Source organism: Malaclemys terrapin, chromosome 4 (assembly GCF_027887155.1).
Source record: "Malaclemys terrapin pileata isolate rMalTer1 chromosome 4, rMalTer1.hap1, whole genome shotgun sequence".
Lineage (NCBI taxonomy): Eukaryota > Metazoa > Chordata > Testudines > Emydidae > Malaclemys > Malaclemys terrapin.
The window spans coordinates 4967391-4992328 of NC_071508.1; the positions used below are offsets into that span (position 1 = coordinate 4967391).

Consider the following 24938-nt stretch of genomic DNA (forward strand, 5'->3'; position numbering starts at 1 on the left):
CCGGTCGGCAGCGCAGTGGGGCTAAGGTAGGCTCCTTGCCTGCTGTGGCTCCATGCGGCTCCTGGAAGCAGCGGCATGTCCCCCCTCCGGCTCCTACTCTGGCAGTCAGGGGGCTCCATGCACTGCCCCCGCCCCAAATGCCAGTTCTGCAGCTCCCATTGCCCAGAACTGCAGCCATAGGGAGCTGCAGGGGCGGTGCCTGCAGATGGGTCAGCGCCCAGAGCCGCCTGTCCATGCCTCCGCATAGGAGCCAGAGGGGGGACAGGCTGCTGCTTCCGGAAGCTGCTTGAGGTAAGCGCCACCCGGAGCCTGCACCCCCTGCCCCAGCCCTGATCCCCCTCCTGCCCTCTGAACCCCTCGGTCCGAGCCTGGACCACCCTCCTACACCCCAAATCCCTCATCCCCAGCCCCCCCCCAAGTCTGCACCCCCAACCAGGGCCCGCACCCCCTCCTGCACCCCTGCCCCAGCCTGGAGCCCCCTCCTGCACCCCAAACCCCCACCCCAGCCCCCTGAGCCAGCCGGGTGAAAATGAGCTAGTGAGGGTGGGGAGAGCACCCACAGAGGGGATGGACTGAGTGGGGGCGGGGCCTCAGAGAAGGGGCGGGGCAAGGGTGTTGTGTTTTGTGGGAGTAGAAAGTGCGGCATTGGGGCCAGCACTGAGTGGGAGGGGAGAGTGCCCCCTACTGAGCCCCCCTGGGGTTAGCACTGGCTGAGTGGATTCCTCTGCAAGCAGCCAGCAGGAAACCCCACATTGTAGCGTGTGCATTGAACGTCGGATTTGTGATCCTGAAGGTTTCTTCCCAGACGGGGGGGTGAGGGGCGGGGGCTCCCCCAGAAATGCTCATCACTCATCACATGATTTCTAAGCCACTCCTGATTTTTCACCCGGGTCCCATGTTTTTTAAGCTCCTCTCGTGAGTGTGAATGTTGGGGGCGATTCATTTTCGCGGGTGACAACGCGGGGGGGAAATTCAGGGTTAATGCCACTGAGTTCCCAAGCCGGGGAGAGAGAAGCAGGAAGTGATCTGAAATGGGGACGCAATAACCTAGGGACCTTCCTGTGCCAGCCCCCCCTGGGCTCGCCTCGGAGTCACTCCCTGCAGCCTGTGTGGCAAGGGGCTGAATCCCCGTCTGCAGCCCCAGGGCCCCGGAGGGAATCGCCCTGGCCGGAGCGGTGAGTGGGGCGGGGAGTCCCAGCCAGAGGGGCAGGCAAGAAGAACAAATGAGAAAAGGGCTGTGGGTCGGGATTGAGGGGCACTGGCAGGGTTGTGGGGCAGCACGGAGCCCAGGACTGGGATGGCAGGGGGCTGTGGGTCGGGATTGAGGGGCACTGGCAGGGTCGTGGGGCAGCACGGAGCCCAGGACTGGGATGGCAGGGGACTGTGGGTCGGGATTGAGGGGCACTGGCAGGGTCGTGGGGCAGCACGGAGCCCAGGACTGGGATGGCAGGGGGCTGTGGGTCGGGATTGAGGGGCACTGGCAGGGTTGTGGGGCAGCATGGAGCCCAGGACTGGGATGGCAGGGGACTGTGGGTCGGGATTGAGGGGCACTGGCAGGGTTGTGGGGCAGCACGGAGCCCAGGACTGGGATGGCAGGGGACTGTGGGTCGGGATTGAGGGGCACTGGCAGGGTTGTGGGGCAGCACGGAGCCCAGGACTGGGATGGCAGGGGGCTGTGGGTCGGGATTGAGGGGCACTGGCAGGGTTGTGGGGCAGCACGGAGCCCAGGACTGGGATGGCAGGGGGCTGTGGGTCGGGATTGAGGGGCACTGGCAGGGTTGTGGGGCAGCATGGAGCCCAGGACTGGGATGGCAGGGGACTGTGGGTCGGGATTGAGGGGCACTGGCAGGGTTGTGGGGCAGCACGGAGCCCAGGACTGGGATGGCAGGGGACTGTGGGTCGGGATTGAGGGGCACTGGCAGGGTTGTGGGGCAGCACGGAGCCCAGGACTGGGATGGCAGGGGGCTGTGGGTCGGGATTGAGGGGCACTGGCAGGGTTGTGGGGCAGCACGGAGCCCAGGACTGGGATGGCAGGGGGCTGTGGGTCGGGATTGAGGGGCACTGGCAGGGTTGTGGGGCAGCACGGAGCCCAGGACTGGGATGGCAGGGGGCTGTGGGTCAGGATCGAGGGGCACCAGCAGAGCTGTGGGGGAGCTGCCGGTAGCTGCCAGCTGTACAGTGACTAGAGTATTTCCCAGACCCAGTTCAGGTGGTCCCAGGGTAGGGGGCGCCTCCTCGACAGAGGAGCTCCAGAAGGAGGAGAGGGAACTGCTCCCCAAGTGGCTGGAGCCTGGGGGCTGCTAATGGGGCTGATTGTGCTCCAGCAGGGCCCACTCCTCGTGGGAGCGGCCGTGGGCTGTAGCTGAGGGGTTTGATCCCTAAGGTACCCTGGCCTGACTGGGTCTGGTCACTGACCCTGTTTCCCTTCCAGATTTGCACCGGCTGTCCGGTCCGCATGAAGAGGGGAGTGATGGAGGGCAGGATCTCCTGCCCTGGCTCCTTATGCCCGGCTTCCAGGTGAGCTGCTGCCGAGCCATCCTCCTGGGTTTGCTGGTCTGCCAAGCCCTCCTCTCTCTTCTCCTCCATTTCTACCCCATCTATCCCCTTTATGCCCTTTCCGCAGGGTTTCCAACCCCCAGGGGATGGTGGCGACTTGGCAGACCCTTCTCATGAGCGCAGGGGTAGCAGGAGGTCATGCAAGGGCACTCTCCCCTGTGGGGCCACTGATTTCCCCCTCCCACCCCACTGAGAAGCAGTTGTTGCCCATTGGTGATTGTACGCCACAGATCTCACAGAGGACAGGAGTCGGTTCCAGCCCGTTTTGCGGAGCCTTGGTTCTTCAGCTCAGGCTGTAGCAGCGTGCGCTCTTAGTTCCGCAGGTCCCTGGTGTGTTGGCTGAGATGGCGGCCATCACAGCATGTTGCTTGGAGATGAGGCCTCTCTGCTCAGCAGCACAGCACGAGCCGAAGGCAGGAATCCCAGCTCCCTCCACCTGCCGGGGAATGTGCTGGCTTCTCCACCGGCCTGGGTATGAAGTTGTGGGGAGGATGTGGGGTGGTGCAGTTGGTTCAGGGGAGCAAAGGTAGCACAGTGAAAGGGTGAGAGAGACCATCTCTTGGAGAGAGGGGTACCCTGGAGGAGACCGAGTTCAGGGATGGGCAGACAGACCGAAGTACACACACCTGTTTTGTCCAATCCCACAATCCTTTGTGCCCTCAGAGGATCGCGGGGCGGGGGGAGAGTTTAGCCATTTTACGGCATGCGGACCAAAATGGAAGCTGAGAAGCAGCGAGGCATTGAGGAGCAGAGCTGTAGTCAGGTGGCTATCAGCTTCTCTGTTCTGGGCCAGCCGAAGCGCTTGTGAGATCACAGCTCGAGGCTACAAGTGTCGAGTTGCAGCAATCTCAGCCTCTGGAGATGGCTACAGCATATATCGTCCCGGCCGGGTCTACAGAGGTGCAACCCCTGTCTTGGCCACTCACAGACAGGAGACTGTTTGGAAGCTGTAGCCAATCTGAGTGCGAAGCCCAGAAGGCTGTAGAGGGGAGGTACTTTGGTTGGGGTCAGCTCTTCAAAATCTCTCCATTTGCCAGGCCAGCAGGATCTCCATGACTGGGAAGGGTCCAGAAGGTGTAGCTGGAGTTGTGTATTTCTTTATCCACCTCGCTTAGAGGGCAGGTTTGGTACCAGGAGCCGGTTAGCAAGGGCCATAGGATTTAGAGAGATACAGGGCGCACCGGAGTCTCTCACCACTTCCTCTCAGGTTTCACTCCCACTTCCACATCTCGGAAAGGTCTCGGTAGTCCACCATGTTCCCACAGAGCAGCCCTGGCTCTCTAAGAAGACTGATTTAGCTCACTGAAGAGAAGGGGAAAAGGTAACTCGATCACAGTCTATAACCACCTTTGTGAGGAGGAGATTCTTGAGGGCAGAGGACTCTGTTAACCTAGTAGACAAAGTAGGAGCAAGATTCAAAGGCTTGAAGTGGAAGTTAGATTACTTCAGCCTGGAAGTAAGGCGGCCATTTTAAACAGGGAGCGTGATTAACCTGCTTCTCAAAGGACGGAGTCTTGAAATCCAGATGGGCCACCTCCTAAAATGTATGCTCTAGTCTAGTTCAACCACAAGTTTTATTGGGCAGGATACGGGAATTGCTGAGTGAAATCCTCTCACCTGAGTTATACAGGAGGTTGGATGATATGATCAGAACAGTCCCTTCTGGCTTCAATATACGGCTCTTTTTGACTCTGTTGTAGAAGCATATCCCTTCTCTTCCTTTCCTGCCCCAGCCCACGCCTTTGTAATCTCTCTTCCAAAACCCACACCAAGGAAACCTCTCGCTGCTTCCTTGCCCCCTTGGGGTTTTGCCACAAACTTTCTGTGTTGCCCTTTGTGGCTCATGCACTGATTTTCTGGAGGGAAGGGAATTGGTGCAGTAGGTTCTGATGGGGGTCCCTTGTGGTTCCAGGTGCCGGTGACGTTCAAGGAGGTGGCCGTGTGCTTCCGCAAGAAAGAGTGGGGTGACCTGGACGAAGGGCAGAGGCAGCTCTATGGGGCAACTTCCACGAGCATTATGAGACTCTGACTTTGCTGGGTGAGGAGTTACTTCTCCTCGAGGATTAGGAGCTGGGGGTGCATGTGCGCACTGAACTGCCCAGGGCAACTCCTCTGGGGTCATCACTCGAGTCAGTTAGCAAGTTTTAAGATGGCTTAATAGTTTCCATTTGCTTGAGTCCTCCCAGCCTCTTTGTGTGTGCATCCTTGACTCCCCTATAGGGGAGCGGCCCATCTCTTCCCCACTGGCATCTCACTGCTCCAATGGGTCCCCATGAACTTTCCCCCTCTTGGATACTGTTTCTCCCAGCAGAGAACATGGTCAAGGTTAAACTCTGGGAGCGTTCCCTGTATCAAGTCTCCATGGGAGATTTCACCAAGCGCCGTCTTGCCTGTTTCCTTCCCTGTCAGCAGGATTCCCCGTCCCTGACCTGGCCATGACCTCCCGGATGGAACGAGGGGAAGAGCCGAGGGTCCCGGATCTCCAGGGCGCCGAGGAAAAGGAGATCCTAAGAGGTGCCCGCACAGGTGAGGAATGAGCGACACTGGCTCAGAGATCATCCAGGAGTGAAGGAAAAAGCTGGGATCCCAGCAAAGCCCCAGGAAGCCCTCCAGTTCTGTCTCCTCTCACTCAGTATCGTCCCAGCAGGTGCCCTGTCCTCATAGCAGGTGTCACGTCTGGATCCCATCTGCTCTGCCTGACTCTGGCAGGAGCCCTCACCTCCCCCAGCCTTTCTGTGAGGACTCAGCTGGGCTGTTGAGGCAGAACCTCCTCTCCTCTGCCCTCAGGGAAGGGTTTGGGGGATTCACTTCCTGCCCATCAGGTTTTCTGCTCAGTAACAAACCCCTTTGCTGCCCCCTCTCTACCTGGTGCAGGGAACAAGCCCCAGCTGGATTCTCTCTCTCTCTCTCTCTCTCTCCCTCTCCCAGCAGGTGCCGGGACGGTGAGTGAGAATGAAGAGGAAAATCACCAGCGGGAAGGGCCTGTGGGAGCGAAGCCACATGGGACGTCCCAGAGCCTCGAGCAGGGAGAGACCGTCGAGAGCCAGGGTGGGGCAGGGCTGGGACAGGGGAAGGCCCAGACTAAATCCGCACCCCAGGCACGGCACAGGCGGGTGGGCCGTGTCATCTGTGGCGACTGCGGGAAGAGCTTTGTGAAGAACTATGACCTCTTCAAGCACCAGCGGGTCCACACAGGAGAGAAACCTTACAGCTGCCCTGACTGCGGGAGGAGCTTCGCCTTCCACTCCACCCTCAGCAAACACCAGCACATCCACACCGGCGCCAGGCCCTTCCAGTGCGCCGAGTGCGGGAAGAGCTTCCGGCAGAAAGGTCACCTGACCCGCCACAGCCGCGTCCACGCCGGGTTAAAGCCCTACGTCTGTGCTCACTGCGGGGCGGCCTACAGCACCCGCACCAACCTGCTGCGGCACCAGAGCGGCCACACCGGGGAGCTGCCCTACAAGTGCACGGAATGCGGCCGGCGTTTCGGGGAGATCGCAGCCCTGGTGGCACATCTGGTGGCACATTCCGGGGAGCGGGCCCACAAGTGCCCTGAGTGCGGGAAGAGCTTCCGGCGCGGCTCGTCGCTGACGGAGCACCGGCGGGTGCACACCGGGGAGAAGCCCCACGTCTGCCCCCAGTGCGGGGAGAGCTTCATGCGCCGCGCCACCTTCAACGACCACGTGCGCGGCCACTCCGGGGAGCGGCCCAATGTCTGCGACGTCTGCGGGAAGAGCTTCACCAAGCGGCATTCCCTGCTGCAGCACCAGCGGTCCCACACCGGAGAGAAGCCTCACCAGTGCCCCGACTGTCCCAAGAGCTTCATCGCCAGCTCCGCTCTGGTGCAGCACCGCCGGATCCACACCGGCGAGACACCCTACCGCTGCGAGGAGTGCGGGCGCAGCTTCAGCCAGCGCTCGGTGCTGACCACCCACCGGCGGCTGCACACCGGTGAGCGGCCCTACAAGTGCGGCCAGTGCGGGAAGGGCTTCAGCCAGAGCTCGGCGCTGACCCAACACCGCCGCACCCACACGGGGGAGTCGCCCTATGGCTGCGCCCAATGCGGGCGGAACTTCAGCGGCATGTCGGCCCTCAAGCGGCACCACCGAACCCACACCGGCGAACGGCCCTTCCGCTGCGGCCAGTGTGGGAAGGGCTTCAAGCAGAGCTCCACACTGGTCCAGCACACCAGGATCCACACGCAGGAGAGGCCCTTCTCCTGCACCCATTGCGGCAAGAGCTTCAGCCAGCGGTCGGCTCTCGCCAAGCACCAGCGGACTCATGCCAAGGAGAGCGGCGGCTCTCACGAGGCCGTGGGGACGCGGTTCTACAAGGACCCCTTCGTTCAGCCGGGGGAGGGCGGCACTGAGCCCGAGGAGGTGGTGGTGGTGCTCCCGCCGGGGACGTGGGATTGTGAGATGCCCCCCCGCGTGAAGGAGGAGCCGGGGACACCCCTGCAGGTGAAGGAGGAACCGGAGCTGCCTCAGCATGTTCAAGATGGGCCCTATCGGGTTAAACAGGAGCAGCCGGAGCGGCCACAGGAAATTAAAGAGGAACCAGCGCCCCCACTGCAGATTAAAGAGGAGCCTGAGTGAAGGGAAGATTTTTGGGAGGGGCTAGATCGAGGGTTTGGGCAGCGGGTGGTGGACTAGGAATTCAACATGGAGGGGTTTTTTCCAGGGACACTGAGCCACCTGCCTACCCAGACAGCCGGGGACAAGATGGAGGGGTCAGAGCCCGGGATGTCGGAATAAAAAATGAAACACAAACTTTATGAAGGGAAAACGTAAAGGGCAGTTACATTCTGCTTCTCAGGGGTCCCGGGCATCCCCTCCTCACTGGAGTTGGCTAACAAAGTGCCCCAGGTTGGGGTAGTTTTCTCCCTTCCCCACTTGGCAGGGATCATTAACCCCTCCTAGGCCCAGCTTGGCTTCTAATGTAGAGCTGTAGCATTTTTAGCCTTGGTAACGGAGACCCCTGGCTCTGTGCTGCCCATGAGATGAGAGTGAAAATGCTTTTCATCAGGGGTTTTCGCTGTTGGTTTTCTCTTTCTTATTTCTTCCCGGTCAATAAACAGGATCTTGGTGAAGATGAACTCTTCTCTGTAGTGTGGTAGCCCCTAGGAACCCCACTCATGGACCAGGACCTCACTGTGCCTGGCGCTGTACAAACACACACCAAAAAAGCAGTTCCCGGAGCACAGATTTTACTGTGGAGATGGAGGGGGGCGATTGCCAGCGTTAGGGTTACCAGACGTCTGGATTTTCCCGGACATGTCCGGCTTTTCGGTCCTCAAATCCCCGTCCGGGAGGAATTTCCAAAAAGCCGAACATGTCCGGGAAAATAGGGAGGCATGGTAAGGGGACCCCGAGTGTGAGTGGCTGCAGCAAAACTTACAACTCCCGTGATCTGCCGGGGCACAGAGGCGGCGGGCGGCATCCGAGCACGCAGCCGCCTCCTCCCTGGGCTCCAACTTTCCAGCTCCCACCGCTCTCCACCGCGGCGGGGGCCGAAGCAACTTCCCCAGTGCAGCAGCAGCTGGGGGGCAGGAGGGAGGAGGGGGAATGCGGGGTGCTCAGGGGAGGTGGCGGAGTTGGGGCGGGGACTTTGGGGAAGGGGTTGGAATGGGGGTGGGGAAGGGGCCCCCGTGGAGTGTTCTCCTTTTTCAGTGTTGAAATATGGTAACCCTAGCCAACGTGCTGGCAGGGGAGACAGGGTGTTGAGGGGGAAGAAAATAAAAGTGCCGTTCTCCACGGTACCGCGAGTCATAAAAGGCCTTGGGGAGACTACAAGGATTGTCTTTGTAATAAATCTGTGGCTGGCACAGTACGCCAGCGTATAAAGTAAATAGACTCTCCTCACCGTGATGCCTGAGACTCTTTCTCCACAGGACGCGCTTGTGAATATGTCACTGCAGCTTTCCGGTTACTGATCTTGGCATAGAGCTTCCTTCAACCACCATGGAGCCGTCGTGGCCCCACCAGGCCCATTTCCCGCCATTTCCAACAGCCACAGACACCTCCCCACTCACCAGGCCAATTTCCCGCCATTTCCCACAACACGGGCCCCAGCGTTTGAACCTCCCGCCATTTGCAACTGCCACAGACCCATCAGGCCTGTGGCCCTCCCCAGAGTCTGCTGAGGGGAGTGGGGGTGGGCTTCGCAATGGGTGGGCTCCATAGCTGATCATTCACCTCAAAATATTGCCCAAAGCGTGAGGCGGGAAAGGGAAGAGACTCCTGTACCCCTTGACGCTGTGTGGGATGGGGAGGGGGTGAGGAAGTGACTAGGAATATCCGGGAGTGTATTGAGCCAGGACGCCAGGGTTCAAGCCCCAGCCCGTGGGAAGAGATGTGTGATTGGTACTGAACATGACTGCCCAGGACCTTTCTTTTAAGGCATATGTGCAACTGGGCACCATCTCAGCCCAGAACTCACAGTACAACATTGGGGTCAGCACTGGCTGAGAGGGGAGAGCGCGCCCTACTGTGGGTGTAACCTGACGGGTCATTTGTGGGCCAACAATGGGAAGCAGAACCGCATTCCCCCAAAGAAGCCCATGCATCCATCGGTGTGAACCATGGAGGGACATAGGAGTGAGGGGTGCTGCAGCACCCCTAGGTTTTGCATCCCTGCCGCCCAGGGTCCTGGCCGCTGGCCCTGCGCCCCTCTGCTGGCCGGGGTTCTAGCTGCCGGCTCCACTGCCAGCCCCGGGTCCCGCTCGGCTGCTGGCCCCAGGTCCTACAAGGCCGCCGGCCCTTCGCTGCCAGCCCTGCATGTGGGGTGGCGGTCCTGTGCACGACAGTTCCACTGCTGGCCCCACATGCTGGGTCCCGGCGGCCAGCCCCATGGCTGGGGCTCCCCACTTGCCCCTAGCTGTGGCCCCAGCCGCCGCTGTCTTACTCCTGTCCACGTCCCCCCTCCCAGAGCCAAGGCCCTGCTCCCAGCCCCAGATCTAGGGGGCGGTGAGGGGCCCGGACAGGGGTTAGAGGGGTGCAGCTCAGCACCCCCACTCCAAAAACTGTTCCAGCACCACTGTGCAGGGAGGGCTGGTGTAGGGTGACCAGATGCCCCGATTTTATAGGGACAGTCCCGATTGGGTCTTTTTCTTAAATAGGCTCCTATTACCCCCCACCTCCATCCTGATTTTTCACACTTGCTGTCTGGTCACCCTAGGCTGGTGAGGGGCAATTCCCAGTGGAGTTGCTGGCTCCCCTGGTGGAGTCTATATCCCAGAGCCCCAGTTATTCTGACTCGGGCCCAGATCCTCAAAGATATTTAGCCTCCTAACGGCCGTTGAAATCTCCCCCTTACAACCAGTGCTGACCCCAGGGCCCCAAATCACTGGAAGTTAGGAGCCTAAATACCTTGGAAGGCCTGGGCTGTGGTGCACAGAGCCAGCAGGGATGGGCTCACTCCTCAGAAACGTTTCACAGTGTTTCCCGATCTGGGAAGTTAATGGGTTAAAACCACCAATCTCCCAAACCTGCCTGTGCCAGAAGTGGGGACTGTAATAGCGCTGGGACCTTCCTGTCCAGCCCCCTGCATCCAGGACTCAGAGTCACTCTTCTGCATCCCTGCAGCATCCCCAGGCCAGGGCCCAGGGGAATCACCCCAGCTGGCCGGGTGGGGAGGGGGGGGGGGGCACCAGGTGCTGGGGAGACACAGAGAGCGGCAACCAGAGGCGGCTCCAGGGGAGGGAGAGAAACAGCAGCAGAGGCAGGAAATCGCTGTCTGGAGGCTGGAAAGAAGCAGCCAGGATTAAGGAGCAGAGGTGGGGGAGTTTGCGGGGCCCATGGCAGCTCCAAGCCAGAGCTCTTAGCCTGGAAACCCCAGAAGTCTCGAGGGTTGCACCACGGTGGGGCCTGAGCGCTCAGCTGTGCTTGCCCTTTGTGGCTAGGATGCATGCGCCCCTCCACATAATGTTCCCCTGTTCTCTCGTTCGTTCTCCCAGGCTCTGCTCGAGTCCTGCTTGCAGTTCGGTCAAGCTGGGCAGGAAGTGGTCTCAGACAAGATGGATTCCCTTAGCCTCCAGCTGGTGCGACTGAAGTGTGTGTCTCAGGAGGAACTTCCAGGATCCTGGAGCGCGCCGTCCCAGGAGCCCCGAGAGCGACGGGAAAGGGGTACTGAGCAGGGTGGTCGGGATGGGGTGGGAGAGCAGCTGAGGGGGCACCGTAGGGCTAAGACCAGTGCCAAGGGGGCAGCCCTACAAGGGGCGAGTGGGTGCCAGGGGCTAAGCATGACCCCAGCACGTGGAAGCAGAAGGGTTTGTCTAGAAGGAGGCAGATACCCGCATTGGGACCCCCCACATAATACATTCTTCACATTCCCTCCCGCCCCCTTCCCAGATCAGCTTCCACCCCAGATATCCGAGGAGGAGAGCGATGACGAGCAGGAGTCCGTGTCATCGACACCCATGGTCGGCTTCCAGGTGAGCTGCGTGGTCACTCCATCCTCGCTGTAGAAGGATGGAGCCCAGCGTCTCTCCGAGGGGAGGGGGCGGGGACGTTAACTGGTTCCTCTCTGAGGCTTGGAGGGATCATTCAAAAGCCCCCTGGGCACTGATCCTGCTCTGTCCGTGACTTTAGTTTGAACAGCAGTAGGGTGCCGGATCCTGAGGCACTGAAATCTGTTGCACAAGCCCATTGGCTACAGCGAGGGAGGGATTCAGTCCTAATTTGGGAGCAGGGAGAATTTGTTCCCTTGTGAATATCATCCCATCACCCTCACTCTTTAAACTCCTTCCCTCCAGTCCTTGCTCCCATCCCTCTATCCCCTTTCTCTGCCCCACTCCCCCTCTTCCTCTCTCCCTCCCTGACACGCCTTCCTCATCCCTGCTTCCCCCTGCTGTCAGATGGGACTGTGGGGTCTCTTCTGGTTCCAGGCGCCGGTGGCGTTCGAGGAGGTGGCCGTGTATTTCTCCCGGGAGGAGTGGGGGCTCCTGGACGAAGGGCAGAGGCAGCTCTACAGGGACGTCATGCAGGAGAATTACCAGACTCTGATCTCGCTGGGTGAGGCGCTGCTGCCCCTCGGGGATCAGGAGCTGGTGGGTGGGTGGGCGGTTCAGAAGTGCCCAAGGTGGTTTTGGCCCATCAGATAAGTTATCTATGCGGGGTTAGACCTAGGTTTTATTTTTGTCGTCTGCCTGCATCCAGCTCACTTGTGCATGGGAATCCCTGACTCCCCTACAGGGTGCAGCCCATCTGCCCCCAGACGTCTCATTGTCCCAAAGGGTCCCTGTGAACATATCCCCCATGCTTGGATCCTGCACTCCACCCAACAGAGAGCAGGGCTGAGGTTAAAATCAGGCACGTTCTTTGTGAGCCCTTGGTTGAGATTTCACCAAGCACCGTCTCGCCTGTTTCCTTCCCCGCCAGCAGGAGTCCCCGTCCCTGACCCGGCCGCGATCTCCTGGATGGAGCGAGGGGAAGAGCTGAGGGTCCCGGATCTCCAGGGCTCCGAAGAAAGGGAGATCACGAGAGGCGCCGGCGCAGGTGAAGAATGAGCGACACCGGCTCGGAGACCGTCCGGGAGAGAAGGGAAAAGCTGGGAACGCTCACCCAGTTCTGTCTCAGTTACTATGGCAACGCCCACAGGCCCTGTTCAGGATCTGGGTCCCACTGAGCACAAAGACAGACAAACACAAAGACAGACAGGTGCCTGCCCCAAGGAGATTACCCTCTTGAGCGACAAAGGACGGGCCAAGGGGATGGGTGAACGGGCTCTGGTTGATATCTCTAGACATGTTAGGCCCTAACAGTGCAGGGCCAGATCCCCAGCTGGTGTAAATGGGTTTTACTCCATTGGCGTGTTTGGAGTGATGCTAATTCGTACCAGCTGAGAGTCTGGACCTGTTGACTCCAGTGGAATTATGGCCAATATATACTGGCTGGGGATTTGACCCATTCTCTTCCCTGCATTGGGGTCAGCACCCACTGCATGAAGAGATGGCCCCTTACTGAGCCCCTTTCCCTCCCCCACTCCCTGCAGCACAGCGCCCCCTACTGATCAATGCTGAGGTGAACTATTGGGTGCTCTCTCTCTCTACGTGCCATGTGAGCCATTAGATCCAAGTCACTGTCATGGTTCTGCCGAGCTGTGGTAATGTCCAGCTTCTTGAATGAGGGGTTCCTGTGAGATAAACCTGTTTCTGATCCCAGCGGAGATATCGAAGCACATGGTCAGACCCTAGCTGGATTCTTTCTCTCTCCCAGCAGGTGCCAGGAGGGAAAACCCCCAGCAGGAAGGGCCTGCAGGAGTGGAGCTGCACAGGACGTCCCAGAGCCCAGAGCTGGGAGTGGCATCCGGTGGCGTGGGATGGCAGCAGGGGAAGCCATCTCAGCAGGAAAGACCCAAGACCGGTGGTCACCCGCGGGCAAGAGAGGGGCCCATCATCTGCGGGGATTGTGGGAAAAGCTTCGGGAAGAGCTCGGAGTTCGTCAAACACCAGCGCACCCACACGGGCGAGAGGCCCTACCAGTGCCCTGACTGTGGGAGGAGCTTTGCCATCCGCTCCAACCTCCTCCGCCACCAGCGCATCCACACCGGCGCCAGGCCTTACCCATGTGCCGAGTGCGGGAAGAGCTTCCGCCACAAGGAGCACCTGACCCGCCACAGCCACGTCCACGCTGGGTTAAAACCCTACGTCTGCGCTCACTGCGGGGCGGCCTACAGCACCCGCACCAACCTGCTGCGGCACCAGAGCAGCCACACGGGGGAGCTGCCCTACAAGTGCACGGAGTGCGGCCGGCGCTTCGGGGAGATCACCGCCCTGGTGGCACATCTGGTGGCGCACTCCGGGGAGCGGGCCCACAAGTGCCCCGAGTGCGGGAAGAGCTTCCGGCGCGGCTCGTCGCTGACGGAGCACCGGCGGGTGCACACCGGGGAGAAGCCCCACGTCTGCCCCCAGTGTGGGAAGGGGTTCATGCGACGCTCCATCCTCAATGGGCACCGGCGCACCCACACCGGCGAGCGGCCCAACGCCTGCGGGGAGTGCGGCAAAGGGTTTACCCAGCGGTCATCCCTGCTGCAACACCAGCGCACCCACCGGGGTGAAAGACCCTACCCATGTCCCCAATGTGGGAAGAGCTTCAGCCAGCGCTCAGCGCTGACCACCCACCGGCGGCTGCACACCGGGGAGCGGCCCTTCCACTGCGCCCAGTGCGGGAAGAGCTTCAGCCAGAGCTCGGCGCTGATCCAGCATCAGCGGACCCACACCGGTGAGACCCCGCACCGCTGTGGGGACTGTGGGAAGGGCTTCGGGGACCGCTCGGCCCTCAAGCGGCACCGGCGCACCCACACGGGCGAGCGGCCCTACCGCTGCACCCAGTGCAGCAAGAGCTTCAAGCAGAGCTCGGCGCTGACACAACATGTTCGCATCCATACCGGGGAGCGGCCCTACGTCTGCCCCCACTGCGGGAGGGGATTCTCTCAGGGCTCGGCTCTGGCCCAGCACCAGAGGACTCATGCCAAGGAGAAGAGCCTGTCGGACGTGCCCACTGCCAGCCGCCTGTACAGGGATCCCTTCATCCGGCCACGGGATGTGGAGGAGGGGCAGCAGGGCTGCCCCTGGGGACACGGTGCACTCAGCCAGGCTGAAAGAGAAGCTGCAGTGATAGAATCATAGAAATGTAGGACTCGAAGAGACCTCAAGAGGTCATCAATTCCAGGCTCCTGCGCTGAGACAGGGCCAAGTAACCCTCTCCCTGGCAGGTGTTTGTCCCGCCTGTTCTTAAAAACCTCCAGTGACGGGGATTCCACAACCTCTCTCGGGAGCCTATAGCAGAACTTAACTACCCTGAAAATTAGAAAGTTTTTCCTAATATCCAACCTAAATCTCCCTTGCTGCAGATCGAGCCCATGCCTTTTTGTCCTTCCTTCAGTGGACAGGGAGAACAATTGATCTTCATCCTCTTTATAACAACCCTTAACATATTTAAAGGTTGTTATCAGGTCCCCTCTCAGTCTTCTTTTCTCTAGACTAAACATGCCCAGTTTCTCAAGCCTGTTCTTCTAGGTCAGGTTTCCTAAACCTTATATCATTTTTGTTGCTGTTCTCTGGACTCTCTATCATTTATTCACATCTTTCTGTGGTGCCCAGGATTTGACACAGTTCTCCAGCTAAGGCCTCACTAGTGCCGAATGGAACAGGACAGTTATCTCCTGTGTCTTATGTAAGTCACTCCCGCTAATCCACCCCAGAATGATACTAACCATTTTTGGTTATCTTTATTGGTTAGCTCTCATCTTTATTGAATTTTATTGACGCAGGTGGGCAGGGTGAAGGGCTGGAGGCTGGATTTGGGCATCATGGGGAAAAGGAGGTGGCGTTTTAAGTCATTTCTACCGGGAATCCCATCCTTGCTGGGGCATGTCCCCTTCCCATACCCCTTTCCCAGCAAGGATTATTAACCCCCACAGGCTCAGCCTGTCCCCTAAGGTCTGTGCCCATCCCATGGGGGCCCCGTCCCTTCACTCTCCTGGATCTCCCCAGATCTAGTCATCCTTCTCTGCTCCTTCCCCTCTCCCGGGGCCAAGGTCGAGGGTTCGCAGACTGATCCAAAGCCCGTTGAAGTCAGTGGGAAGACTCCCATGGGCTTTAGGTCAGCTCATTAATTTCTCTGAGTCTCTGTTCTCAAAGTGTAAAATGAGGATAATCAAAATTCAGATTATGAGCTCTTTGGGGCCGTGACTGTCTCTCCCTGTGTGTCTGTGCAGCGCCTGGCGCAATTCATTTATTTATAGATTCATTGATTCCAGTGCCAGAAAGGACCACTGTGATCATCTAGTCTGACCTCCCATATAACACAGGCCAGAGAACTTCTTTGAAATCATTCTTGGAGCAGAGCTTTTAGAAAAAACATCCAATCTTGATTTTAAAGTGGCCAGTAATGGAGAATCCACTGCAACCCTTGATAAATTGTTCCAGTGGTTAATTCCTCTCACTCTTAAAAATGTATGCCTTATTTCCAGTCTGAATTTGTCTAGCTTCAACTTCCAGCCATTGGATCTTGTTATACCTTTGTCTGCTAGACTGAAGAGCCCCAAATTTCTGTTTCCCAGGTAGGTTCTTATGGAGTGTAATCATGCCTTCCCTTAACCTCCTCTTTGTTAAACTAAATAGATTGAGCTCCTTGCATTTGTCACTGTAAGGCAGGTTTTCTAATCCTTTAATCATTCTTGTGGCTCTTCTCTGACTCCTTTCCAATTTATCCATACCCTTCTTGAATTGTGGACAGCAGAACTGGACATAGGATTTCAGCAACGGCTGCACCAGTGCCAAATACAGAGGTAAAATAATCTCTCTACTCCTTTTTGAGATTCCCGTTTATGCATCCCAGGATCGCATTAGCCCTTTTGGTCACAACATCACACTGGGAGCTCATGCTCAGCTGATTATGCACGACAGCCCCCAAATCTTTTTCAGTCATTGCTTCCTAGGAGAGAGTCCCCCATCCAGTAAGTATCCTGAGGTGGAGGCCATCCAAACTATACAGCTCCCCTTGCCCCACAGAAGATGGGCCAATGTTCTACGAATCCAAAACCCTACATCCTACACCACCTACCTAGCCAGGGGGTCACTTCCAGAATCTTTTGTCTTCCTTTGCTCTAGGGACAGGAAGGATCTCAGAGAAGATCACTTAGGACAGTGATTTTCAATCTATGGTCCGTGGACCCATTGGGGTTGGTAGACTATGGCTAAGGGGTCTGCGAAAGGTGACTATGAAAAAAAAAAAAAAGTTTCAGATCCCAGAAAAGGCATTCCATTTTTATGATCAATCAAAAGTATGTGAATACTACAGATCGAAACCCGGAATTGTTGTTGTTACCATAGAAGCGCACAGTTTAGCCCCCTTTCTTATGCCATGTCAATTGCCGTGTTGAGCCCGTGCAACATTTATAATTGAATTCCATTCAGTTCATTTTCAGTCTAAGACTTCTATGAAAGGGGTCCGTGGACTACAGGTTGAATTTTCAAAGGGGCCCCCATCTCCATTTGAGATTTTTTTAGGGGTCTGCAAATGAAAAAAAGGTTGAAAACCACTGACCTAGGCATTCTCGTTCTTCAGCACACTTCTGAGTTCCATGATGTCATCTACTCTCTGCAAGATATCCCATGAGATATCTGCAAAATATCCCACAGCACAGTGGGGACCCCAAGCTCGATTGGGAGTCTGTGCAGTGCCTGGAACAATGGGGGCTCAGATCTCAGTTGGGGTCTGTGAAGCATCTGGCACAATGGGGCCCTAATTTCAGTTAGGACCAGTAAGCTTTACTGCAATACACTCAGTAATAAATTTGGAGATCTCCACTAGAAATCAGACCAAGATCCATTCTGTCTTTTCTTAGTTTGCTTTGGTTCCGGTGGTTTCATATTTCCCATGGATGCCCCCTTCTCATAAAGTTATCCATCTGATCCATCCATCCATCCGTTCCCACCCATCTATCCAACCAATTTATATTAGACCCATCCCCATACATACTGTCTAAGACCCTCCTAACTGGTTAGGTGTAATTTCTTGACACTCCAGTTGGTACGGTTTTGTGCATTCTAATTTTAGTCTCACCACTAATTTAAGAGGAATCCTGTGTGTACAGAGCACATCAGCAAGTTTTTTTGATTTGTGCATAACTTTTATTCTAGGAAATTCAATAAACAAGATGTCAATTTAAAAAGAAAAATCAGCTTCCTGGGTTGTTTAGCTTGTATTTTTGTCCTCAAATTGTTCCAGATTCTCTTGATTTTGTATCCAACTACCTTGAAATTTGTCCAGGTTCTGGGAGAGCCTCCCAGTAGGAGTGGTGGGGGCAAACAACCTATCTTGAAGATGCAGCTTGATAAATTTATGAATGGAATTACTTGACAGGGTTGTCTGTGCTAGCAGAGGACTGGACTTAATGACCCAGGAGGTTCTTTCCTCTCCTAGGTTCCTCTGAGCCTCACTGAGCAGGAAAAAATAAAAGTATAGCTCTCTGTGATAAATCTGAGCATGCTCTTTAATAATTACTTATATGCTATCTGGAGCTGTCACTAGAGCTATATGTCAATACCATATAATGAAGTAGATATTTTGCGCTGGGGCGTGAAGGAGGGAGGACACTTTTTCTACTAGTTGCCTAACAGCTTAAAATGTATAGATTCTAGTCTGACCTGTATAGCACAGGCCATTAATGCCACCCAGTTGTCCCTGTAACAAGCCCAATGTGTTTGATTGAAGCATCTTCCAGAAAGGCGTCCCATCTGGATTTGAAGAGATGGAGAATGTGCCAGTCCTATTGGGAGTTTATTAACCTTTGCATCACTCATTCCCAGTGGCTATAGCTAGAGTTGAGGGGGACAGAGTTAAGGTTGCATTGGGGGTGTGTGTGATGTATATATTCCTTAACTCTATTTCCAGGTTTTCAGTGGGTTAAGTTTAGCCACTCTCAACATTCTGGAAAGGCCTAAGACACCCAGTGGGCTACCTAAATTCTGCCTTATCAAAGTTTTTTGTTTAGCTGAAGAGCGGCTAGTCTTTATGAAGGCCAGGAAGAGCTCAGCTGGGTTAGAGAGCTGGAGCAAGGCTTCTGTGGTAAAGGAAAGAACTGAGTTATTAGGCAACTCCCAGTGTCCATCACAGCCCTGCAGCCAATACAGAACTGCTTTCCATTCCCTCCCCAAACCCCTCCCACATATTCCTTGCAACCTCCCGGAACGTCTCCATACCCCATTCACTCCACCCCTTCAGACAGCTTCCAAAATGGTAGCTGGACTTACACACAGTTATAAGACCCTACACTGCCCTGCACTCTTATCTTCCTTCTCACCAAGCTTTTTGTGTGTTGTTAATTGGTATTTAATAAAAACAAACTCTTTATTTGTCTCTACACATGGTGTTTGCTGCTGGTAGTAATACATAGTGTTAGTTTGATCATTTGCTGACTGCAAATCCCAGTCAGGAATCATTACAATTTTCACGCAAGGTGGCAAGTTAACAAAGCATGGCAGAGTGCTGTATAGAAAAACACATCATTGCTGCTCATTGACAAAATGTTGCCTCAAAGCCTCCCTGATTCGAATAGCCTCCCGTTGTGCCCCTCTAATAAACCTGGTATCTGGCCGCTCAAATTCAGCATACAGGCAATCCTGCCTCCGTGCTCCAACCTGGGGGAAACTTTTCACCCTTAGCCTTACAAATATTATGGAGTGCGCAGCAGGCTGCTATGACCACGGGAATATTTTCTTCATTTAGGTCTAACCTATTATAAAGGCAGCGCCAGCGTGCTTTTAATCTGCCAAAGGCACATTCTACAGTCAGTCTGCACTTGTTCAACCTATTGTTAAAACGCTCCCTGCTACTGTCCAGGTTTCCCATGTAAGGCTTCATGAGCCATGGGAGCAAGGAGTATACTGGGTCTCCCAGGATCACTATGGGCATTTCAACATCCCCCGCTGGACTTTTCTGGTCTGGAAAGAAAGTCCCTGCTCCCAGCTTTCTGTACAGGCCAGTGTTCCTGAAGATGCATGTGTCGTGCATCTTCCTGAACCACCCACGTTGATGGTAGTGAAACACCCACGGTGATCCACAAGTGCCTGCAATACTATAGACAAGTACCCCTTTCAGTTGATGTACTCTGTCACAAGATGGTCTGGGGCCAAAATTGGAATATGCTTGCCATCTATTGCCCTACCGCAGTTAGGGAATCCCATTGCCACAAAGCCCTCCACTATTTCATGCACATTGCCAAGAGTCACAGTCCTTCATAGCAGGATTAGCTGCTGCCAGAATGGTCAACTTCCTGACTCCAAACTCATTTGCGACTGACCAGTAGCAGTCTGGAGTCGTCTTCCTCCTTCTCCTTCAAATGCCTCCTCCAAACACTCCATTGCTGCGATGCCTATAAAAAACTTGACAACAGTTAGGCTGCTGGTGTGCTGAAACCACTACTGATCCTGCTGACCAGTATTATCTCATTGGTTCCTTGTACTGCCCTGTCTGCCTCTGCTGTCTTTTGCTTTAAACTCATATTGTACGCCCTTTGGGGCAGGGGATGTCTTTTTGTTTTGTGTTTGTACAGTGCCTAGAACAGTGGGACCCTGGGCCATGAATGGGGCCCCTAGGAACTACCATAATACACCTCATAGACTTTAAGGCCAGAAGGGATCATCTAGCCTGACCTGCACATCACAGGCCACAGACCCTCCCCCACCCCCTCCCATAATAGACCCCTAACTTCTGGCTGAGCTACTGAAGTCCTCGAATCATGAGTTAAAGACTTACAAGTTACAGAGAATTCACCATTTATACAAGTTTAAGCCTGCAAGCGACCAGGGCCCCAAGCTGCAGAGGAAGGCAAAAAATGCCCCCAGGGTCTCTGCCTATCTGACCCAGGGGAAAAATCCTTCCTGATCTCAAATATGTCTTCTCTCTTCTGTGTTGTGTCTTTTGCTCTTTACACAACAATAATCTGAAGGAATCACAGCTGGGTTCCAAATAATTGTGTTTTCTAAATATACGGTAGAGGGGCATGCATTTAACAGCTTGTGTAGGCTGAGCTCTGGGACTCCTGGTATCCCTCCATCCCCCCATAAGCTCCCTGAATGCCCTCCTCCCATCCTCTCTATTTCAAGGTCTTCCTGCAACCCCCCAACCCCCCCCAATGCCAGGGCCTCTGTATGACCCCTTCCCCTATATCCCCCCAATTTCCCTCTCCTCACAAGGAGTTGTGCATCCCCCATTCTGCATATACTAGGGTGCCCCCTGTGAGGGGTTCTGTCTGCCCTCCATTTCCCCATACCAGGATCCTCTATTCTCCCCACCGTGCCAGGGCTCTGTCCCACACATTTCCTCTTCCCCCATAGCAGGATTCCATTCTCCCCACCAGGCCAGAGGCTCTGTCCGGCTCCTGCCAGGGAAATACATCCTGCTGCTCTGACTGCTTCTGAAACACAGCACAGTGAGCGAGCGCTCCCACACTATGTACAGGGATAGGAGCCTGTTCCTGCACACTACACTGGGCCTGGTCTACTGGACGGCTTCCAATCCAGAACGGAGGCCTTTCTGGAAGAGATGCTTTAGGCCAGTGGCTCTCAACCTTTCCAGACGCCTGGACACCTTTCAGGAGTCTGATTTGGCTTGTGTTCCCCCAAGTTACACCTCACTAGCTTGCTTACAAAATCAGACATAAAAATACACTATTACTGAACAATTGCTGACTTCCTCATTTTTACCATATAATTCTAAAATAAATCAAATGGAATATAACTATTGTACTTACATTTCATTGTCTAGTATATAGAGCAGAATAAACACGTCATTGTCTGTATGACCTTTTAGTTTGTACTGACTTCACTAGTGCTTTTTTTGTAGCCTGTTGTAAAACTGGGCAAATATCTAGATGAGTTGATGCACCCCCTGGAAGACCTCTGCATAGCCCGGGCTGAGAACCACTACTGTAGGCAGGGCCGGCTCCAGGCACCAGCTTTCCAAGCAGGTGCTTGGGGCGGCCACTTCGGAGAGGGGGCGGCACGTCCAGCTGTTCGGGAGCAATTCAGCAGACGGCACGAATTGCCGTCGCAGATCGCAATCGCGGCTTTTTTGGTTGTTGTTTTTGTTTGGCTGCTTGGGGCGGCAAAAACCCTGGAGCCGGCCCTGGCTGTAGGCAAACACAAGTGATTGGGATCAATACAGAGGTACCTGGGTGAGATTCTCTGGCCCATGCTATGCAGGATGTCAAAGTAGATCAGGGGTGGCCAACCTGAGCCTGAGAAGGAGCCAGAATTTACCAATGGACATTGTCAAAGAGCCACAATAATACGTCAGCAGCCCCCCATTAGCTTCCCCCCCACCCCTCTCCCAGTGCCTCCCACCCACCATCACACCGGCCAATCAGCGCCTCCCCCTCCTTCCCCACACCTCTCAATCAGCTGTTTTGTGGCGTGCAGGAGGCTCTGAGGGGAAAGGGGAGGAGCGAGCGCATGGCAGGCTCAGGGGAGGGGGACAGGGCCTGTGGCAGAGCCAGGGGTTGAGCAGTGAGCGCCCCCGGCACACTGGAAAGTTGTCGCCTGTAGCTCCAGCCCCAGAGTCGGTCCCGATAAAATTGGGACTGTCCCAATATTTAGGCGTCTGTCCCGCGTCCCGATATTTCGCAGCTTCCTTTTTTTTTTTTTTGCTCCGCCGGCGCCCCCATGTATCTAAGGAGCTGCATATTAACTTCTGAAGAGCCGCATGAGGCTCCGGAGCCACAGGTTGGCCACCCCTGGAGAAGATGATCAGATTCCTTCTGCCTTAAGATCCATGAATCTTGCCTTCACTTCCATGACCCTTTCTCTCCCCCTCTTCTCATTCCATCCCTCCTGCCCCTCTTCTGTCTCTTTTTCCTACCTTTTCTTTCCTCACCCTATTCCCCCTCATCCTCCCTGTCTCAATCACATTCACACCCTCTCCTGTCTCGCCTCCTCCCCCCGTCCTGGTGTTGCTGCTTGTGATTTGCTCTTTGCCTCTGGCAGAGCCCAATCAGGGATCCCCCTCTCCCCAGCTCGCTCCTCCTCCTCGGAAAGGTGCAAACTGGATCGCTGGCTTTCTCCCTGCGTCCCTCCCTAGCTGCCTCTCCCTAGGCTCCTCCCCTGGTGTCGCTGTCCCCCTCCCGGCCAGTGCGCGCTGGGAGCCCCAGGCCGGAGCATGGAGAGGGGCGCAGGCCTGCCGCAGCACATCATGGCCCAGGTGCGCGTCCAAGCCCCGGGGGCCGCGGCCAGCCTGGAGGATCCGTGCCGGGAAGGCTCGCGGAGGCAGCAGGCGGCTGCCGCTGGGGACAGGCTGGCCGGAGGGCGGCTGCTGGACAGCCGCAGTTTGGATGGGATCAGCCAGGCGTACGGGGCCAGCCGGGCGCAGGAAGGGCGCCGCGCCACCATCTCCAGCGCCCTGGAGCTGGAAGGGACGGTCAGCCACGACGGGGACCTCACCCACTTCGTGGCCAACAACCTGCAGCTGAAAATCAAGCTGAGCTCCCGGGGCAGCCTGGAGGAGCCGGAGCCCCCGGGCCAGCCCTTCCCAGGGCTGGGGCGGAGCAAAGCGGCCGACATCCCCCCCATTGACCCCGCGGTGCTGACGGAGCTGGAGCGCCTGACCCAAGAGGTGGCCCACAAAGTGGACCAGATGATGAGGAGCTTGAGCGGCAGCATCCAGAACATGACGGCCCTGAGCGTGGGCTACATCCAGACCTACCGGGACGCCGTGGACAGCCTGGGCGAGTCCGTAGACATGAGCATCAAAGGGATGTACACGCTGATGGCCCGCTGCGAGGAGCTGGACCGCTCCATGCAGCCGGTCCACGCCCTGGCCAAACAGATCCGGGAGATCAAAAGGACCCTGGAGATATTCGAGTCGCTGTGCAAGTAGCGCCGGTGGAAAACATTTCTCAGCTGCTTTGTTAATGGGGGGGAGGGGGCGCTGTGCTGGCTGCAAACTCCAAAAGGGAACGTGTCGTGTACTGTATGCGGTTGTGTGTTTGTTTCATGTCTTGTGCTGCCATAAGCCTGTTACACTAAAACCAGACACTGCTTTGCAGAGGATCTGTCTGAAAGGGGCTAATTCCCCCTGAACGATTACTTGAAATTTTCCCACCCTCTCTGTTCGTTAGAGGGGATGGTGCATGCTCAGGATTTCCAAGGACCCTAAGGGAAGGATGCTCTCAGATTCAATAGGAATCCGGCTTCAGTGGGAGCTGGGCTGCTTTCAAAATCCCAGCTGCGAAGAATTGTCAGCCTGACAAGGAATAGTGAACTGGATTCCCTCATCTGTGTAGTTCACCTTTCCCTGTAAAATAAGAATATTTATACTTAAAAAAACCACTCTGCAATTTGCCAAACCACCTAAAATGTGTCCATAGGAAAGAACTTCTGCTATTGACCCTTCCTGGTGTTATTTTCAACAAGCCCAGTATTGCTCTCGCTCTGCTCTCTTTGAAGTGAAGGGGAGGTTTATCTTTGATTGTAATGGGGGAAGAACAAGGCCGGCGCTGAGTGCTTTTGAAATTCCCACGCTCTGCGTATTTCAGCAGCTGAGGAGTTTGCCCTACAAGTGGATTTGCAGGGTGCCGGCTCAGAAGCGGATTCTGAATCCTCTCCCAAAACCTGTGATGACTCTCACATTTGCTTCCACATTTAACAACCTAACCCGTGACCTATATTAAATATGGAAGGAATGACAGCGGTGTACATATGCTCTGTGGATCTTATACCCTTCGACTGGTTCATTTCTTTGTTTTAGTACAGCAGGGCTGCATGTACATCTCTACCTCGATAGAATGCTGTCCTCGGGAGCCAAAAAATCTTACCATGTTATAGGTGAAACCGCGTTATATCAAACTTGATTTGATCCGCTGGTGCGCACAGCCCCACCCCCCTGGAGCATTGCTTTACCGCGTTATATCTGAATTCGTGTTATATCAGGTGGGGTTATATCGGGGTAGAGGTGTATTTAATATTTGGCATGTGGTATGGAAGTGCTCCTTTCAGTGTATCTGGGGAACAGAAAGAATTAACTATAGAGCCCCAAGGCTTTCCCCAGTTCCAGAGAGGGCCAGGCTATGCTGTAAGGGGGGGAACTTAATAAAGACAGGAACTTCCTGCTCTCAGCTGTTTCCTCATCTGGAGGTGTTAAGTGACTCGGGTGGGTCTGAGTCTCTCAGCCCCTTGGTGCACTAAGGCATTTCTCTCCTGGTAAGACCCTACCGGAATGCCACACCCATGTCTGGGCGCTGCTAAAGCCCAGGGGAGTCTGGGCTAAAGAGGAGTGGAAGCGGGAGGGGATCAGAGCTTGAACCCCCTCTAGACCCAGCAAGGATCCCCCCCCAGCAGCCCGGAAGTGTGTGGGGGATATGCAGCTGGGCCTATCAGCCCCCCCCCCTCCGATGGGAGCCCGCAAACTGGAGTAGGGCTAGGGTGACCAGGTGTCCAGTTTTCGATCGAAACACCCGGTTGAAAAGGGACCCTGGCGGTTCCGGTTAGCACCGCTGACCGGGCCATTAAAAGCCCGGTCAGCAGGGCTAAGGCAGGCTAGTCCCTACCTGTCCTGGGGCACCGTGCTGCACCGTGGAAGCGGCCAGCAGGTCCGATTCCTAGGCTGGGAGGCCATGGGGCTCCACGCGCTGCCCCCACCCCACGCACCAGCTCTGCGCTCAGTTCCTGGCCAATGGGAGCTGGGGAGGCAGTGCCTGTGGGTAAGAGCAGCGTGCACTGTGAAGCCTCCTGCCCTCGCCTAGGAGCCGGAGCTGCTGGCTGCTTCTGGGGTGCAGCACGGTGCCAGGGATCCTGCCTTAGCCCTGCTGCGCCACTGATGGTGAGCTGCCCAAGGTAAGTCTGTGCCCCAATCCCCTGCCCTGAGCCCTCCCAAAGCCCACCC

At 56.0% G+C, this 24938-nt stretch overlaps 2 protein-coding genes across 2 annotated transcripts; both read left to right on the forward strand.

Moving 5' to 3' along the window:
- Positions 1 to 817: 817 nt before the first annotated feature.
- LOC128835582 (zinc finger protein 420-like) lies at positions 818 to 17241 on the forward strand. Its single transcript, XM_054025127.1, has 11 exons — positions 818 to 1175; positions 2432 to 2517; positions 4469 to 4594; positions 4966 to 5082; positions 5485 to 7147; positions 9733 to 9736; positions 10457 to 10679; positions 10905 to 10987; positions 11411 to 11567; positions 11934 to 12050; positions 12771 to 17241. Exons 4-11 carry the CDS (start codon positions 4992 to 4994, stop codon positions 14180 to 14182), a joined length of 3750 nt encoding a protein of 1249 aa, XP_053881102.1. The 5' UTR covers positions 818 to 1175; positions 2432 to 2517; positions 4469 to 4594; positions 4966 to 4991; the 3' UTR covers positions 14183 to 17241.
- Positions 17242 to 22149: 4908 nt separating this feature from the next.
- BORCS6 (BLOC-1 related complex subunit 6) lies at positions 22150 to 23744 on the forward strand. The gene has a single exon (XM_054027641.1). It carries the CDS (start codon positions 22218 to 22220, stop codon positions 22932 to 22934), a length of 717 nt encoding a protein of 238 aa, XP_053883616.1. The 5' UTR covers positions 22150 to 22217; the 3' UTR covers positions 22935 to 23744.
- Positions 23745 to 24938: the final 1194 nt, after the last annotated feature.